Source organism: Leptodactylus fuscus, chromosome 5 (assembly GCF_031893055.1).
Source record: "Leptodactylus fuscus isolate aLepFus1 chromosome 5, aLepFus1.hap2, whole genome shotgun sequence".
In the NCBI taxonomy this organism is placed as follows: Eukaryota; Metazoa; Chordata; class Amphibia; order Anura; family Leptodactylidae; genus Leptodactylus; species Leptodactylus fuscus.
In genome coordinates, this window is record NC_134269.1 from 149675164 (window position 1) to 149694930 (window position 19767).

General features: G+C 38.8%; 1 protein-coding gene across 1 annotated transcript in view; it reads right to left on the reverse strand.

Moving 5' to 3' along the window:
• Nucleotides 1-2291: 2291 nt before the first annotated feature.
• PLEKHG7 (pleckstrin homology and RhoGEF domain containing G7) overlaps nt 2292-19767 on the reverse strand; it is a 36132-nt gene continuing 18656 nt past the window's right edge. The window contains exons 5-18 of the mRNA XM_075274489.1: nt 19007-19134; nt 18033-18073; nt 17358-17456; nt 15972-16121; nt 15429-15524; nt 15124-15225; nt 14263-14376; nt 12853-13027; nt 8473-8588; nt 5788-5881; nt 5625-5704; nt 4577-4730; nt 2989-3086; nt 2292-2616 (exon numbers count right to left, since the gene is read on the reverse strand). Coding sequence (XP_075130590.1) covers nt 2512-2616; nt 2989-3086; nt 4577-4730; nt 5625-5704; nt 5788-5881; nt 8473-8588; nt 12853-13027; nt 14263-14376; nt 15124-15225; nt 15429-15524; nt 15972-16121; nt 17358-17456; nt 18033-18073; nt 19007-19134 — 1552 coding nt within the window. The 3' untranslated portion in view covers nt 2292-2511. The remainder of the gene's footprint in view (nt 2617-2988; nt 3087-4576; nt 4731-5624; nt 5705-5787; nt 5882-8472; nt 8589-12852; nt 13028-14262; nt 14377-15123; nt 15226-15428; nt 15525-15971; nt 16122-17357; nt 17457-18032; nt 18074-19006; nt 19135-19767) is intronic.

The window sequence follows — 19767 nt, forward strand, 5'->3', positions numbered from 1 at the left end:
GAAATTCCCAGTCAGACAATGGCACTATATAGCAGTAGCAAGAAATGAGGGTATTTGTAAACCCAATATATTATTGCAATTCCCAGTCAGACAATGGCACTATATAGCAGTAGCAAGAAATGAGGGTATTTGTAAACCCAATATATTCTTGGAATTCCCAGTCAGACAATGGCACTATATGGCAGTAGCAAGAAATGAGGGTATTTGTAACCCCAATATATTCTTTGAATTCCCAGTCAGACAATGGCACTATATGGCAGTAGCAAGAAATGAGGGTATTTGTAAACCCAATATATTCTTGGAATTCCCAGTCAGACAATGGCACTATATGGCAGTAGCAAGAAATGAGGGTATTTATAACCCCAATATATTCTTTGAATTCCCAGTCAGACAATGGCACTATATAGCAGTAGCAAGAAATGAGGGTATTTGTAAACCCAATATATTCTTGGAATTCCCAGTCAGAAACTGGCACTATATGGCAGTAGCAAGAAATGAAGGTATTTGTAAACCCAATATATTCTTTGAATTCCCAGTCAGACAATGGCACTATATGGCAGTAGCAAGAAATGAGGGTATTTGTAAACCCAATATATTCCTGGAATTACCAGTCAGACAATGGCACTATATGGCAGTAGCAAGAAATGAGGGTATTTGTAACCCCAATATATTCTTTGAATTCCCAGTCAGACAATGGCACTATATAGCAGTAGCAAGAAATGAGGGTATTTGTAACCCCAATATATTCTTTGAATTCCCAGTCAGACAATGGCACTATATACCAGTAGCAAGAAATGAGGGTATTTGTAAACCCAATATATTCTTTGAATTCCCAGTCAGACAATGGCACTATATGGCAGTAGCAAAAATAGTGGGTGTATATAGCCCCAATTCTATTGCTAGGGGACTTGCAGGGTATTTCTGGGGTGAAGGTGGGGGGGCACACCGTTGGAACGGGGATTTGGGGTGTATATACGGGGTATACGGGAATACACTGTCAGTGTATTCCATTCAGGATCCTGGGAAAGCTGGGTTGCGGTGATTGAGCCCGTCAGTGCCACGTTACACTGACAAGCTTCTCCCTGGAATTGAAGTTATATGTAACCCCAATATATTCTTTGAATTCCCAGTCAGACAATGGCACTATATGGCAGTAGCAAAAATAGTGGGTTTATATAGCCCCAATTCTATTGCTAGGGGACTTGCAGGGTATTTCTGAGGTGAAGGTGGGGGGGCACACTGTTGGAATGGGGATTTGGGGTGTATATATGGGGTATACGGGAATACACTGTCAGTGTATTCCATTCAGGATCCTGGGAAAGCTGGGTTGCGGCGATTGAGCCCGTCAGTGCCACGTTACACTGACAAGCTTCTCCCTGGAATTTAGCTCTTATAAGAGCTGTTGGTTGTCTTCTCCTTCCTATCCTAGCCTGTCCCTGCCTACCCAGAATCTAACCCCTAGCTAACTGGACGGAAACCTCCGTCCCCGGTGAATTGCAAGCTCAGAATGACGCGAACCTGGGCGGCGCTGTTCTTTTAAATCAGAGGTCACATGTTTTCGGCAGCCAATGGGTTTTTCCTACTTTTTTCAACGTCACCGGTGTCGTAGTTCCTGTCCCACCTACCCTGCGCTGTTATTGGAGCAAAAAAGGCGCCAGGGAAGGTGGGAGGGGAATCGAGTAATGGCGCACTTTACCACGCGGTGTTCGATTCGTTTCGAACATGCCGAACAGCCTAATATCCGATCGAACATGAGTTCGATAGAACACTGTTCGCTCATCTCTATTAATGACCACTTAAGGCTATGTTCACACTTGTGCCATTTAGTCTGTTCTGATCCATCATAGGACCATAGAAGATTCAGAACAATCTGAAAATTTGTTAGAATGAAGGATGCCGATGGAGCACCTTCTATTTGCATTCTTCATCTGTTACATTAATGTTAATACAAAGACAGAAGCTTTATTCCATCTTATTTGTTATTGTTTTAAACAGAAGATAAAATCCATCTTGCAGACTTTATCTTCCATTTGAAGAATAAAGACAATTTTGCCAACAATAACTGTATAAGAGCAAACAAATGGGTGAAAAAGTGACCATCATATAGGAGATCCAGGAACACTGAACTGCAAATATAGAGCAGATACATGCAGATACCCACTCCATTCTAGGAAGATGGTAGAATGGAGTGACTGAAATAATTTATTCTGAAGTATAAAAATGGTCGGCTATCAAAAAATTATCCACGCTCATGCTATAAGTTTCTTTTGTGAACAGTTGTCTTTAACCTGTGTGACTTTATTCAACCTGAACATGACAATTCCTAATGTTTTACCTTAAAATAGAACAATGGAAGCTTGAGAAAATTTACTACAATTATGTACAATATTAAAAAAGTGTCAAAAACAGTGCAAAAGTAGTTTAAATAATTGCAATATGTATACAAATAGACAACACACATTCATAAAACCGTAAACAAGACATGGAAACGATCTCCTATACACAACACTGCTAGATTTCAGCGGACTCCACCGGATGGCCAAATAATGTTCTGTTTGATTCATAGGCTTCGCTGTAGCAAGAAATGGCAGTTTCGATTTGCGAGATCCACATTTTCTGTGAAATAGATTTAGAAAGCTTTTAACCGTATATTGAAATGGTGTAGATAGTGCGAGTGTAAATGCCCAAACTGTATATACCCAGTACGTTATTTGTATCCCAACACAAGCGCCGCTGTTGTCCATAGGTTGTCTGGTATTGCAGCTCAACCTCATTCAAATGAGACTATACTGCAATACCAGACACAACCTATGGACAAAAGGGGTGCAGTTTCTGTGGAGAAAACAAGCAGACCCTTTATTTTCTTTTTTATCATCCTGATACCACGTGACAAGCAAAGAATAATTTCCAGTCAGTTGTTGATGGTACAGTATAAAGCCAAGGCCCACTGTTATGTAGCATCTTTAGAAGACATACAATAAAACTAACCTTAGCGGATTCACTATTTGCTTGTAAGATAAAGGCAGCAATACTCTGCTGGTAGCGATTCTCATGCTGGATCAAAAATGCATGCTTCATTCCATAAACTGCTCAGAAAGACACAAAATAAGGGATGAAATTAGAATTTGTAGGTCTGTTGTAGAATGATATGCCTATACTAGAAATTATATTATATGCATAATTGTATAATAAGACTAAGATTATACATTATTATAATACATATAATTAAGACTAAGTGCTTCTGCACTCGACAATGTCTTAAAGTGATTTGGACATTTATGGCAGATTTATAGAATTTGTCTTTTTTTTAATGTAGATTGTGAGCCCACATAAGGCTCACAATGTACTTTTTATTCCCTATCAGTATGTCTTTTTTAGAATATGGGATGGAAATCCACGCAAACACGGGGAGAACATACAAACTCCTTGCAGATGTTTTTTTTTTTTTTTCTTTTTGCCCTTGGTGGGATTTGAACAACAGGACCCCAGCGCTGCAAGGCTGCAGTGCTAACCACTGAGCCACCGTGTGCTCCCTGGATCTGTCATAATTGTCCCACAGATGAGGACCACCTTTGGAATCCATATTTATCTTGAGAACCGGTCCTGACCTTCTGTGTCACTGCTGCAGTGAATGGACAGTAAGCCAAGCGTGTTCAGCTTTCTATGGAACTTCCAAGAATTCAACTGTAGAAACTGCTGAATGGTCAGCACAGTGGTTCAGCAGTGCACATTAATGTCTTGCAATGCTGGAAGCCTAAGTTCAGATCCAACCAAGGACAAAATGTGCGTTGAGTTTGTATGTTCTCCCTGTTTATGTGTATTTCCTCCCACAATCCAAAGACCTCCTGATTTAGATTGTGAGCCCTATATGGGACAGTGTTGACAATATATCTGTAAAAGTGCTGCACAATATAAGGATGCTGTGTAAGATAAGAAATCCTTTAATAGTCCCACCATGGGGAAATTAAGTAAGTACGCAGAATAACAATGGAGTACAACTACAGCCATGAGACCTAATCTGCATAATTATAGCGAAGAAAAACTTCAGAAAATATATTAAATAGCAAAATTTTGTGTGCAGTAATTGTATATAAGAGCATATTTTGGTCCATGTGTCCAATTATTAGTCTCCTTTCCCCACTTCTTCTGACAGTGGAATGCCAATTTGTCTTTTCTTTTTGCTGTCCAGCACCTGACTGACAAATATCATAAGAAGCTAACAGAAAAAAACAATTCGCTCGCTTTAGGACTGCCCCTGGTAATAGGGGAGAGAGTAGCTCTGTAGGTGTTGTTCTAGTGTCTGTTGTGTCAGTGAATAGCTGTCAGCACATAATACAGGACTGACCTATAGACTGACCTAGGAGTTCACTACTACGGTAGTATCAGCAAAACAACCAGCAGGAATTTGAGCTCTTGGCAGCTGCTCTCCACTTTTCTAAGAGTCTTTCCTTATTACACACACAGCATTCTGGGTAATAATATTCAGGATTTGTTAACACTGCAGTTTCTTGTATACAAGAAAAGGTTCTCAAGCTTTATCTTCATTTTGAACTTTATGGAATATTGATAAAGTTACCTGTGACATGGAAAAGGTCAATGCTTTTAATGGTCAACCTGTCAAGTGGAATTGGCTGGTCCAGGACCTTGCAATAGCCTCCTTCCTTCACAATGGACTGCAGCTCTGGGTGTAAAGATGGATACATAGTAGTAGCCTCAATGTTTGAAGATTTCTGTAAGACAGTTATGTCACTGCTGTTAGTATTTCACTCGTCATTGTAGATACATAATACTAACAAAATGTATAACTCTTCTAACCTATAAACAGTATAACACCAATCTGCATATGGAAGTATTGCCACCTATTAATTTAATGCACATGTTTATTATGCTGCATAGAATCTGGGAAATCACAATGTTGTTATATTCAGTAAAGAACATAATACATCTTTATTGAACATCAGTCATGTTAATAACAAATATTATGGAGAACAAAAGGAAAACATAAAAAGAAAGTACATGTGGATATGTTATCTCAAGTATTTCAAAGTACTGCCCATACATATAATAATAATAATAATAATAATAATAATACTTCACGTCATCAGAATATATTTTATCATCTATAGTACTGCTATAAGTAATAACAGCAGTCAGACAAGTCAATATCTATATAAGTATAAGGCCCAGCTCACATCTGTGTTCAGTATTCCTATTGGGGAGTCATCTTGTGGACCCCCCCTGGACGGAATACCAAACGCATTAAGTAGTGGTTACCTAAGAAAGACTATAATGGGGTCCGTGTGGTTTGCATTACTTGTCTCTCCATATGAGTCATGTGGACATGGAGCAGAAAACACACGGACCCCATTATAGTCTATGGGGTTCGGGGATTTCCTGAAGATAACCGCTTTTTAATACGTATAGGTTTCCGTTCAGGGAGTCCCCAAACGGATTCCCCGAATGGAATACCGAGCACAGATATGAACCGGGCCTTACAGGAAGAAAAAAGTAGATATATTGTTCCAACCACAGTACTGCGCTTTAGTTTACAAAGGATGTCGTCCTAACATATAAAGCATAAATATCAGTGACAGGAGATTACTACAGTGATGTATTTCAGTTACCCGCTTGTTTCTTTTAATTTTTGTAATCATCAAAAAGTCATCGAAAAGAAGCAGATATACATCCAAGAGACGCGTGCTGTCTGCAAAGAAAACCAGTACAGACACCTTGGTTAAAAGTCTCATTTGGCAGCATATCAGATGTAGAGTACAACAGAATACAGACCTGTCAGGGTAAGCCTTCCCTCGTACAGGAGGTGTCTATTGAGTGAAGAAAGCATGGTCTCTACATTGGTGTCTTTAAAATAGTGCTTCAGGCCCTAAAAAACAGAATGATAATACAATAAAATACTAAGGGTGGGTAAGGCAGATACACACAGCGCCATTAGGCTATGTCTAAAAGAGCGCCCTTTTTCATAGCCATGAATTTGTGAAACTGTGCGATATATGTGAAAGTAACAACTTCTGCACCTTCTTACAGCTTAGTTCACCTTTCCCTACCTAAAGGGTCTCCCTAAAGAGTCTGTGAAAATGTCCATAAAGTCCTAAAAAATAAATAAATAAATATATATATATTTAGTGTAATGTAAATGGAGGACAGAGAAAGAGATGTACAGTAACTGCAGTTTCTCCGTCTGAGTGTGCGAGGGAAGAAGAAGCAGAGGCGGGACATTTGTCTGTCTCTAACAGCAAGGCATTCATGTCATTAAAGAAAGAGTCCATCTACTTCTACCAAGGATAGAGGGTGCAAGGGGCCACAATCTGAAGTTAGTTGGGGGAAGATGTCAGAAGTGATGTCAGGAAGTATTATTTCACTGAAAGAATAGTTGAAACCTGGAACAAACTTCCAGCAGATGTGGTTGGCAAATCTACAATAAATGAATTCAAAGGGATTTTCTGAGACACTGGGGGCTTCTGAGGAAGTGAGTGCAGGTCCTGATCACCAGACAAGCCCGCACCTGCTACACACACCTAGATCATCACAGCAGTGATCCCAGCTGCAGAAGGGACAGGTAGACAAACACATTTTTTCGATTTGTTTTTTTCTTTAAGCCTCTCCCCTGCATTCTTCTATGAGTGGAGAAAGGATTTTATGGACACTGATGGGCTGGCAGCATTGTACGGTAGCTGCATAGGGAGAGTGAAGAAATGCTTGATCACTAGCATTGTGAAGGGTTTTGCTCAGGTTGTGTTCACATGTTGCGTTTTTGTACAAAAATCATAAAATGGTATGTGTTTTTGAACAATGTGCAGGTTTTACAAACCAAATGCATTTTTTTTAAGCAAGAAAACAAAGCCTTAACTGGGAAGTGATGTATCATGGGACCAGATTGTGTTATTGTGCTTTACAGACATACATATATATCCAGATACACATATCCTTATATACTATACGTATACAGATACACATGCATAAACATATATATAGTGCACATATATATGGATATATATATATATATATATATATATATATATATATATACACACAGACAGTGAGAATATTGCATGAGGGGGTGTACTGGGCATGATAAACTGCTAGGAGGCGCAGTGCACAGATGCTGGGAAGGGCTTCATGGAAAAGCACTGACTCTCCCACAACCAGGCAGTGTAAAACAGGAAGCATTGCATGAGCCTTATAATATGAAGATGAAGAATGGTAACAATGCTCCAAATACACGTAAGGGTACAGTTTATTCATTCATATTCCTGCCTTTAGTCACATTTTCTTGGTCCTGGAAGACCCCTATTAAGCATGTTTGGGATAAACTTGTGTTACTGACAAAATGGAAATAGTATAAGGGAAGAATATGTGGACCCTGTATGTCTGCCATCTTTCTTTAATCTTTCTACGAGAGAATAAGCGAACATTTCCAGAAATTATGATGTGAAAGAAAAGAACCAAAGTGTACAAGTTAGACACATTTCTGGCTGTGATATACCTAATGTACATTTACAGCCGCCAAAGGGGAATTATTTTTTTCTCCTCTTTAATGAAGACAGTGAATGGGGGCCTTAATAGTCATACACAAGGATTATCCAACATGAGATGCCATAGACCTTACCGCTGACATCTTTTTCATTATTAAATGGTTATTCCCATCATAGACATTTGCAGCACATTCATTCACTGGGTATGTTTAAGGCTGGTCTTACACGACCGTAGTTTAAGACTGCAAATGGTCTGCAATTGAGGATTTTCAATTGCAGACCATTTGCGGACACATTATATTCAATATGGCCTCTTACATCACCGGATATATTATCCGTGGTGTGCTGGGCCGCAACCGAGTTCCTCACTTTATAGAACATGTCCGTAATGGCCGGAATTCATGGCACTGCACAGACTCGCCCGTAGAACTCTATGGACGAGTGCGGCAGTTTACGGGCATCTGCAGAGTCTATGTTGCTGATCAGCAACTAGTGTTGCTGATCAGCAACTTGCGGACCGTAAAAGCATTACAGTCATGTAAGACCAGCCTAATAAGTAAGCATGGGTCACTGCTGGGACCATCAACTATCTCTAGAATGGGTGTGAGACCCTCGCCTATTTGACATTTATGGCTTAATCTCTGGCCAGTATAGTACTTCTAGTAGGATTCTCCAAAGATAATCTAATCATAGGGTGCCATGGTGCTGGAAACACTGCAGTCAACTGGATTTTGGGGAGAAATTTGGAAACAAGTTTCCAATTCCCCTGCAGTAAAACGACAGGAGAAATAAAGCATTACACCATTGTCACTGAAAGCATTGAGCTGTCTGTATAAGTGCATAGATGTGCGGAGTCTTCAAGAGTGAAAGCCAATGTAACAGATAAACCTCCTAAATGACTGACCTCTCCCATATAACTTCACAATCCACTAACAGGTAATTTTTTTCTGAACCAGATTATTCCTTTAAGACGTTAAATTACCTCTGGGATGAAGAATCTTTTGTCTCTCTCCCATAGACATGGCCACACAATTACATCCTGAAGTTGCTTGAATTTCTGTGACTTATCCAGCAATTTCACTCTTCCTTCAAGATCTCCTAGATAGATTAAAGAAAGCTCCGAATTAGCATCATAGGAGTGAGGAGAAAAGATTTGTGTCTGACTACAGTGAACGGATCGGACTTCAGACACCGCGTGAATGTGGCCAACATTACATCCTTTATCCTTACCCCTGAACAGTGGGCAGCAATAACAAGACAATTGAAAAAAATCTTAGGAATTAACAGATTAATTAAACATGTTAAATATTTGTCTTATGACCTTTAAGGGGATATTCACACATGACACATAGGTTGCAGAACTTTATTAATGTGAATGTAGCCTGTAAAGTCCTGTGCTTGCCACCAAATCATTTTCAGTTGGGGAGATCTCTCCAATAAATTTGCCACATCTGGACATTCACAAATATCATAAATACCATATCATTGTATTACCATTGTATTGTGTTACCAGTTATTGTAGTTTATTGATAACTAGCTGGTACCCGCGACTTCGTCTGCGGTGATTGTAGCAGTGGATATATACAGGCGTGGGTAAGGTTTTCGTACTGTGTATAAGGTATGGGATATGAAATGTAAGTTTGTATCTTGTTTTTGCTGTAATTCAGAGAATATGTGAGACTTTTGTGTTGAAGTTAATTTGGATTTGAGCTGCTATACGGTGTTGTGAGAAACTTTACATAGTGACTTTGGGACAGAAGTATTTGAAGTTAACCCTTTCCCGCCGATGGCATTTTTTGATTTTCGTTTTTGACTCCCCTCCTTCTAAACCCCATAACTTTTTTATTTCTCCGCTCCCAGAGCCATATGAGGTCTTAATTTTTCCTGGGACAAATTTTTCTTCCTGATGCCACCATTATTTATTCTATATAATGTACTGGGAAGCAGGGAAAAAATTCAGAATGCGGTGGATTTGAGGAAAAAATGCATTTCTGCGACTTTCTTACGGGCTTTGGGTTTACGGCGTTCACTGTGCAACCAAAATGACCTGTCCCCTGTATTCTGTGTTTCGTTACGATGCCGGGGATACCAAATTTATATGGTTTTATTTACATTTAGACCCCTTAAAAAAATCCAAAACTGTGTTAAAAAATTATTTTTTGAAAAGTCGCCATATTCCGACAGCCGTAACTTTTTTATACGTGCGTGAACGGGGATGTATAGGGCGTATTTTTTTGCGGGGTCGGGTGTACTTTGTAGTTCTACCATTTTCGGGAAATGTTATTGCTTTGATCACTTTTTATTCAAATTTTTATCAGAATCAAAACAGTGAAAAAATGGCGGTTTGGCACTTTTAACCATTTTTACCGCTACAGCATTTACCGAACAGGAAAAATATTTGTATAGCTTTGTAGAGTGGGCGATTTCGGACGTGGGGATACCTAACATGTATGTGTTTCAGAGTTTTTAACTACTTTTATATGTGTTCTAGGGAAAGGGGGGGTGATTTGAATTTTTAATCCTTTTTATTTATTTTTTTTATATTTTTTTTACATTTTTAAATTTTTTTTTTTGCATTTATTAGACCGCCTAGGGGTATTGACATGGGTGGGCGGTGTCGCGGATTGTCAGAGCGGTGGGGGTCGGCAAACATGGCTGCTTCGGAGAGTTAAAGAGAGCCTCCTGGAGTATCGTTAAGGTGAGGGGCAAAGTGGTAAAGTCTATGTATATGTGATTGTGTGGGGTTAGGGGCGAGGCTGAAGAGGGCAATATGAATTTTGTGGCTTGCTATGGTCCAAAGTGTGTGAGATTGCAGAGATGGTGATGTGAGTTTGGGGTTTGTGGGGGTCCTGGCCCAAACGTATGTGCGCTGTTGTGACGAAAAGTAGCCTATTGTTTAATCGGGTGTATTAACTATGTTTGTGGAAAATTTCAGCCAAATCGGTGGAGCGGGTTTTGCGTGATTGAGGAACAAACATCCGAACATGCAAACATCCAAACACACAAACCCACAAACTCACAAACTTTCACATTTATAATATTAATAGGATATCGCAGAGTGGGAATGCCGCGCATGAGTGTCTCGTAATACATAGCACAAATGGAACACCTTCATCCTTTCAGATCTGTATTCATTTCTATGTTCGCTTTGTTCTAGATGCTATATCCAAATTCACTGAAAGTCATGAATTTCCCATGGTTTTAATGTCCATTATATACCCCGTACTATTGTTTTATATAAAAGGAACTGTTAATATGTGTCATGGGAGAAATAACGCATGCAAGTGTCCTATAACTAGCAAATAATGTCCTGTGATATATTACTTCCTCCTAAGCAGAGAAGTGCATTGTATTCGGAGGTACTTTTAGTACAGGTCAGTTCCATTGTCGAATGCTTCTTTTCTGTTGTTTCTAGTACATTTGCCTACATTAATCCCACTATAACATGGCAGGTTACGACAGTGCAGCTCATGCTCTATCTGTGAGAACTAGGATGGCATTTACAGATCAGTAGATAAAGTTGGCGGACAATTTGCCCTTGAGACATTACAGACCTGAGATACTGGTTTGTGGTGCCTTAAGATATACAAAGGAGTGGAGAATGATTCCTATTATTTATAGAGCTTTTCTAGACATTTTCCATAATACATCTTTCTCCCTGTGATGTAACACAGTGATTTTTCATCAGTCCAGTTGCTCAACTCTGTATTCCATCTATTGCAACCATGGACCAGTATTCATCACTTTTATTATGCGTCTTTGATATTGATCCTATTTCTAATTTAAGCTCCAGTTACTTCAGGTTCACACTAGCACTGTCTCTCCTTTGTTCAGATCTGTCGGTTAACCCCAATGGAAAAGCGGACCACTAAAACAGTGGTTATACACAGAGCCCACTGGACATCATTGACTATAAAAGGGATCATCGAGTATCCATTCTTTTTAAACAGATACCGGCAGATAAAAAAGTCCTCTGGACACTGCAACGGAGTATCCAAAGCCGATGTGAACATATCCTTAGAAACTATTCATTTCTAATACAAGCTAATGTGTACAGTACATTGGTCACAACCATCTGTTAAACCCTGTGCAACCATACTGGTCAAACCCCACCGACAATGAGATATGCAGAAAATCCCTTTAGGGGTAAATTCATTGATAACAGATTAGTGGCAGAAATTTTTGCTACTATAAATTAGTTCCAATATCTAAATGAGGTTGTTCCTGTGATAAATATTCATGAGACAGTCAGAGAACTGTACTGTATGTACAACAGTGAGTAACTTAAATGGGTTTCCTGGGTTAACACAGCTCGATGACTTATGCTAAAGACATTAATATCAGATTGGTGGGGCTCAGACATCCAACACTCCCACTGAACAGTTGTTCCTCATCAGCCACTAGTGACAGATCTACTACAGAGAATGGAGCTGGAAGTGTTGAGTCCTGTGTATTGGCTATAGTGCTTCAGTTCTCAGCAACATAACCCAGCCATGATAGAGATAATGGAGCTGTGTTTTAAGCTCTGGTCTCTGTGTAAGTTCTGGGTAATGGCGGCTGCTGAGAACAGCTGGTGGGGGGCCAATATTGGAAGGATACCAATAACTTTAAGTTTTAAAACTCCTGCAATGTAATATAGGATTGCTTAAGGGATATAACAGTTGTTAACCATTATAGTAATATTGTTCTGATGCAATACATAGGCAGAATACAATGTTGTTATGGCTGCACCTTTACTCCAGGATCAGCAATGTCAATTAGGAAAGGCCAATCAAATTATAGAAAAAAGAAAGAGTGGCAATAAAGCTAGGTTGCAATAGACAATACACACTATACGGTAGTGCAAGGCATATGCAAGCGGTCACAAAGAAATCTTCTATGGTGGTGCTCTACATCCCAGCAGAAATTAGTAGAATGTCCACATAAAAGAAGAAGAAAGAAGTGGGGGGCACTCACCCATTTGAAGTTATTTCATAAAACTTAGTCCTTTATTGAAGAAATGAGGATAAAACAAACCAGGAGGGAGGAATGACATGCAGTGACAGTGAGCTGAATTTGGCGCACTATCGGCTTTCATGTTCTGTGCCCTGGGTAAAGCGCTATTGGTGCCAGGACCGTAGCTCTTCACTATCAGAAGGGCATTTGACAGTCAGTCAGGAACGCCTTTCTGACGGTGAAGAGCTACGGTATCGGCACCGATAGCTCTTCATCTGGGGCACAGAACATGAAAGCCGAAAGTGCACCAAATTCAGCTCACTGTCGACTTTCTAGCGGTATATAAAACTTCATGTGCCCAAAGTGGTGAAGGGTTCTCTTTAATCAATAAAACAAGTTGCTAGCTATCATTGATTTTTTCACTCACTTACGGAACCTTCAACTTTCTCCTTCATTGAATAGACAGACACTTTCTCTGCTGCATCATTGCTTTTTTTCCATATGTTCTTGAGGAGCAGTGGATATCGAGTCAGTCGATGTAATGGTGCTATCAGCAAATCTGAGAGGTGCAGCCGCCTACACTGTTCCTGTTGTTCACACCACTAAAAACACAAAAGATAAGCATATTGCATCACAAACTGTTGACTGAGTAGAGGAACAGCTACTTGTTAAAGATATTAGGAATAGCATGCTAAGCCTAAGCATATCTTGTATAAGGATACTGATGGAGCAACTAGTATTATTAGGATACCACACGATGCACAAGAGAGGGTTCATGACTAATGGGAAATAATAGTTATGAAATGTATTTATTTTTCTTACTTGTATAGTGCCAACATATTCCACAGCTCTTTACAGAAATTGTAAGTCATTGTTCCACTGTATAGGTCTGACAATCTAAATTCCCTATCAGTATGCCTTTGGAGTGTGGGAGGAAAACCATACAAACACAAACTCCTTGCAAATGTTATCTTTGGTTGGATTCAATCCCAAGACTACAGCGCTGCAAGGCAACAGTGCTAACCACCATACATACTTTTTTCCATGGCACATTGGCTATAAAATAATCTCCATACACTGCTGTTTATATAAATCAACTTTTGATATGTCTGTTAAGAGTATTTAGTAAAAACTGGACAACCACTTTACAAAGGACCCTTTTAAACAAAAGCATTGACTTGCTTCTTTTAGTACTTATATCCTCCAAGAAATACCATTTTATCAGGTAAGGTCAGAATGGGGAATTAAATACTGTTAAGTAACATCCAGTTTTCAATATATCCTTACATTTCCAGGAGGAACAACAGAACAATGCAGAGTTAGGCTAGGGCTACATGGCAACTTTGGCTGCAACTCTCATTGTGTAACCAAAGATCTGTGTGATGCCCCGTGACTGCTTCACTAATGTAAGTAAATGGAGTCGTATTGCACCTACTAGAGTATTGCGACTGTGACTTTTAGTCACAAAAAGTATCCTTATGGATTTTTTTTTATTGCAGTTGCAAAACCCTCCAAATTTGTACTTTAATGAAGAAGTTGCAGGACAATGCTGCAATATTTGGTTGTGTGACCAGAGTCACTGCTAAAGTCACCATATAGCCTTAGGCTTATGTGGAAAACAAGTCTTTGCCATAACAGATTATATCAACAGTGTTGGTTTACTGCAGCTCAGTTCCCATTAAAGTACTACCCAGTAGATGAAACTGTGTGCAGCTCCTTCTATCCGCTAGACAACAAACAGAAGACTATCAATGTAGACTGCCACTTGCAAACGTCAAGTGGGGATCAAATTTTTCCTAATACAAATACATTTGACCTTTAAAATCAAATACATTACCTTTATATAGGCTGCAAAATCTTCTCTTTGCTTTAGTGTCTCCAGGTAGATAACAGCAGATGTGTAATTCAAGCAGTATATCTGATGACTTAGGCAGAGATTATCCTTGAAATACTGCAACATGAAAAAAAACTTGGTTATAATGCTAGCCTAATATGGTGACATGACTCACATTACACACACCACTATGGGAGGCCTGGCAAGACATTGTAGGGCCCACCATCCCACACAAACCACTCTTTGGTGATAAGTAGCAAGGTGACATAACTATCATTGAAATGTGCACCACCCTCTATTAACTTAGTCTTAGTTTCCATACCAGGTTATATAAAATGTTCAACATTACCATGGATACTGTGAATAGCAGAAAATCCTAATTCGCATAGTGTATGAAGCTGGAAGCAGACGGTTTTGTGCCCTGTGCAGTGACCAGGCTGGGCTATTTCATGTCTGGTCTGCACCATCTGCTTCTGGCTCCATACATTGCTGGGAGGACAGCTAATCGTTGCGGGGTCCAGGTTTTGGCTTCCCATAGTCTTATATTAATATATATATATTACATTAAAGTCTTAGATAACAATCTGCTGCCAACTGTGGTTAAGTGAGACTGCAGTTAATAAAACCATGGACACCAGGGACTTACTGTATACAGTAAACTGCTAAGCTCCCCCTAGAGGTGGCTGCAGGCAGCCAATATATTATCATTTAAGCCTTGTACACAAATGGTATTTGAATCTCTATATCAGAAAAAGGTTTTAAGTCTTACAGATACATAAACAAATTAATCAGCTTTGAAATTTGGGTCTATTTATATGGAAACACAAACAAAAGAAAAAAAAAACTTATATCACATAAACTAACCTTTGTTAATAAGTCTGCTAGTGATAATGAGAAGGATGTTGTGGATCCCAGTTCTCTGCTTTTAATAGTGTTAAACAGGCTGGTGGCAAAATTCAGGCTTTCCTAATAATAAAAATAATATAATAATATTCCAATTAAAATATTAAACAATTCTAGATCTGTTGGTTTTGTTTTCATGAATGAATGTAACAAACCCATTGCCAAACCTAAGTAACACCATGGCATAGTATAAGTGCAGTATTCTACAACCTACTGCTTCCAGACACCGGGTATAAGAATATCTTCAATGTAAGAAAATAAATTACCTGATTCAGTTCTTCCAAATTGGCAAAAAGCCTGACTGGATCCACATCCATCAGATGATCACTATTCTGTAAGTGCTTTAGTGCATGAAGAAATATCTATAGTATAAAGTGGAAAAGTAGTAAATTAAATAATTAATATAAATGGAATTTTTTTAAAAATCAGACAATGTGATATGAAACCTTTAATTAATAGGATGTTACACAGAAGACACAAAGGTTGCTCTCCCATAATGATGGAAACGAGACTGAACTGCAATACCAGACACAGCCTATAAACAAGAGTGGCACTGTTTCGATCTAATACAATCCCTTTAAAATGTCAGTTTTTCTTTGTAGTCTTTAGTTGAACTAGTCATGTTCAAGTAACAAGTTTATGTTTTGGCTTATTAAAAATACATCAGTAAAAGGTATGTTGGGACAAGAGCAACAGTGTCAAGAAATATATTTTCTATCAATAATCTTAGATTAGGGATCCAGACAATAATCTTTCATCATTTCATCTCTACAACATAATACAATTAATTGATATAACACAAAACTCACCATTTTAAGAACTAGTAAATGTTCTAAAAAGTAAATGCATTCCGAAGTAAAAAGTTCCCAGATGGAAGCTTGTCGTTTTCCGTTTGAAGAATTTAATATTTGCTTATTCTCGATGGTCTGCATATTTCTGAATTCATCCCAGGTTTTATCCTATAGTTTAAGAGAATGAAACAATTGTACTAACCAACTGTGCTAATTCGATTCTGGAGAGTGATCTCTGACATTGTATACACATTATCACTACAGCATCATCCCCTCATGTCTGCCAGTGTATATACATCATTACTACAGCATCATCCCCTTATGTCTGTCAGTGTATATACATCATTACTACAGCATCATCCCCTCATGTCTGTCTGTATATACATCATTACTACAACATCATCCTCTTATGTCTGTCAGTGTATATACATTATTACTACAGCATCATCCCTTCATGTCTACCAGTGTATATACATGATTGCTACAACATCACCCCCTCATGTCTGTCAGTGTATATATTTTATCACTACAGCATCATCCCCTCATGTCTGCCAGTGTATATACATCATTACTACAGCATCATCCCCTCATGTCTGCCAGTGTATATACATCATTACTACAGCATCATCCCCTCATGTCTGTCAGTGTATATACATCATTACTACAACATCGTACCCTCATGTTTGCCAGTATATATACATCATTACTACAGCATCATCCCCTCATGTCTGTCAGTGTATATACATCATTACTACAACATCGTACCCTCATGTTTGCCAGTGTATATACATCATTACTGCAGCATCATCCCCTCATGTCTGTCAGTGTATATACATCATTACTACAACATCGTACCCTCATGTTTGCCAGTGTATATACATCATTACTAAAGTATCATCCCCTCATGTCTACCAGTATATTTACAGTATTACTAAAGCATCATCCCTTCATGTTTATCAATGTATATACATCAGTACTACAGCATCATCCCCTCATGTCTGTCAGTGTATACACATCATTACTACAGCATCATTCCCTCATGTCTGTCAGTGTATATACATCATTACTACAGCATAATTTCCTCATGTCTGCCAGTATATTTACAATATTACTACAGCATCATCCCCTCATGTCTGCCAGTGTATATACAGTATTACTACAGCCTCATCTTATCATGTTCATTACTATATATACAGTATTACTAGTGTAGCATCTCATTTTGTATGTCATTGTATATATAATATTACAGCATCATCATATCATCATGTCCATTACTGTATATACAGTATTATTAGCGTAGCATCTCATCATTATGCATGTCATTGTATATATAGTATTGCAGCATCATCATATCAGTCTGTGTCTGTTGGAAGACCAACAAAATGTAATATTTTATTAATGTACCTTAATATTATAGAATTCGTATTCAGTGAAATCTGGAACCGTGAATGAAGACAGGCAGTTCTCCAGGTCAGAACTTTGCTTTTGTTTTCCTTTAATGAACTATAAAACATTATAAAATAAACATAAGTTTCGGTCATTATTTATTGACACATGATACAAGGGAAATGCTATCTGACAAGTCACTGAATGTGATGGATTAAAGAGGGTGTCCAGGATAAAAGGCAATTTCTACACCACTCTAAACACCCTCCCCCGCCTACTTTCTAAATTACTTACTTTAGCAAAAATGTATATATACCCGTATCCCTGGGGCGGTCACTTGACTGCCTCAGACATATTTTCTGATTATCTGGTGACGTTCCGTTTCATTGTTTCCGGAAACAGAATGTCACCAATACTACCCCCCACCATTATTCCATTTCATACCATGTGTGATATCTAAGAATGCAATAGATGAGTATTTTAATGTGGGGCAAAGACTAATTTACAATTATAATATAATCTAAGCTGTGAGCGCTATATAAATAAGTGCTGTGTGAAATAAGAAGTACAGCACAGGACTAGAACCATGGTCACCCAGGAGTTCTCCTCCAATAGAAAGCCTAGAAACAATGAAAGCAGTACCAAAACAATGTAGATTTCTTGAAATGACTGGAAAAATAATGGCATACTCACAGATGCTTTCTTAGAGAAAGGCCATTTTGGTTTCTTGGCATCTATTTAATAAAATAAAACAGTTTACTACAACATGGACATAGATATGTACAAGATGTTGGGGCAGATTTATTAAGATTGGTGTTTCATGCACAGGGCACTGGCGCCTGGTGCAGGGCATGCTGATTTATTAAGAGACTCCAGCCTAGCCTCTTCGTATATAAGGTAGACTTCCATGTGCAAGAACTTATGCAGATTTCCTGTTCTGATGTCAGAAAACTTCCTTGAGTTATAATTAATATGTTGCACACAATGCGGCGACCAAGGCACAGAATGGGTGTTGCGGTGCAGATTTGGTGCAAGAAAGGGCCTTGCGCCAAAGGTGTACCACAATACCATCAGAAAACTGTTGTATACGGATCACTAAATTCCCTCCATTGTCTTTTAAAAGCCCCCTTTTTATCTCATACAACCCCTTTAATGTAGTCACTTGTGTTTTATTCTCAGATTTCAACTTTACACTTAAGTAAAGTGTTTTCTTAAATTGCATTAACTCATCGTGATAGAGAGTAGGGTTGTATATTCAAGTATGTTATGTTATTTATTGAGGATTTTATGGACTTGGCAAAAGAAAGTACCACGTTCATTCTGCGATCTTTGAACTATCCATTGAGCTACTAGGCTGGCAGTTCAACTCTTGTCAGCAAAACTGTCTGTGATCTCAGTAAATTCTAGAATAATTCCCCGGACAAGTAATACCTTTTATCAGATAGTAGATTACATGGGTCAGCTCTGGAACTTCCTCTATCGTGAGTTTGCTGATACTGAGGGGATGGGGTAGGGGCATACTGCTACTCCAACTGGCTCTTCAGTTCAGACATTTGACTCCTAGGCTATCATTATTCAATGGATCTGGATAATAAGTAGTATCTACCAAAAATTACATCTCAAGTTATGGCTGTAGTCATTGACATTTAATGTTTCATTAGTCATACCACTGTTAGGAAGCCATGGGGTCTGATACATATAGTCAGAAGCACCATCTGAAACCAGTAGATCTCCTGGGAAAACTTCCAGTCCAGGTATACTTAAGACCACAGAACTACGTCTTCGTTCACTCTGCCTTTGGAAACAGAGAAAAATATTATTTCATTTATTGATATAACAGCAGTATTATCCACAAGTCTGTTAACAAATTCTATAAAAATACTGTGAGATTTTACACTGTGTGGGGGCACTGTGTGACATATTGCATGGAGGGTCCACTGTGTGACATTATACTGTGTGGAGGGGCCAAAATAGGGTATTATAGTGTGTGGAGGGGCTACTGTGAGACAATATACTTTTCAGATGCCACTGTGTGGCATTATAATGTGGGGAGGGGCCTCTATAGGGTATTAATGTGTGTGGAGGGGCTACTAAGAGACATTATAGAGTGTGGAGGGGCCACTAAAGGACATTATAGTGTGTGGAGTCCACTGTGGGACATTATACTGTGTGGAGGGTCCAAAATAGGATATTATAGTGTGTGGAGGGGCCACTGTGTGACATTATACTGTGTGGAGGGGCTATTTTGTAACAATATGATATATGAAGGGAGCTATTGTGAGACATTATATTGTATGGCGACCACTGCGGAACTTTATAGTGTGTAGAAGAGCAACTATAGGGCATTATAATGTGTGGAGGGTCTACTTTGCGATATAATATTCTGTGGAGGAGCCACTTAGGGACATTATGTTATGTGTTCCCAGTG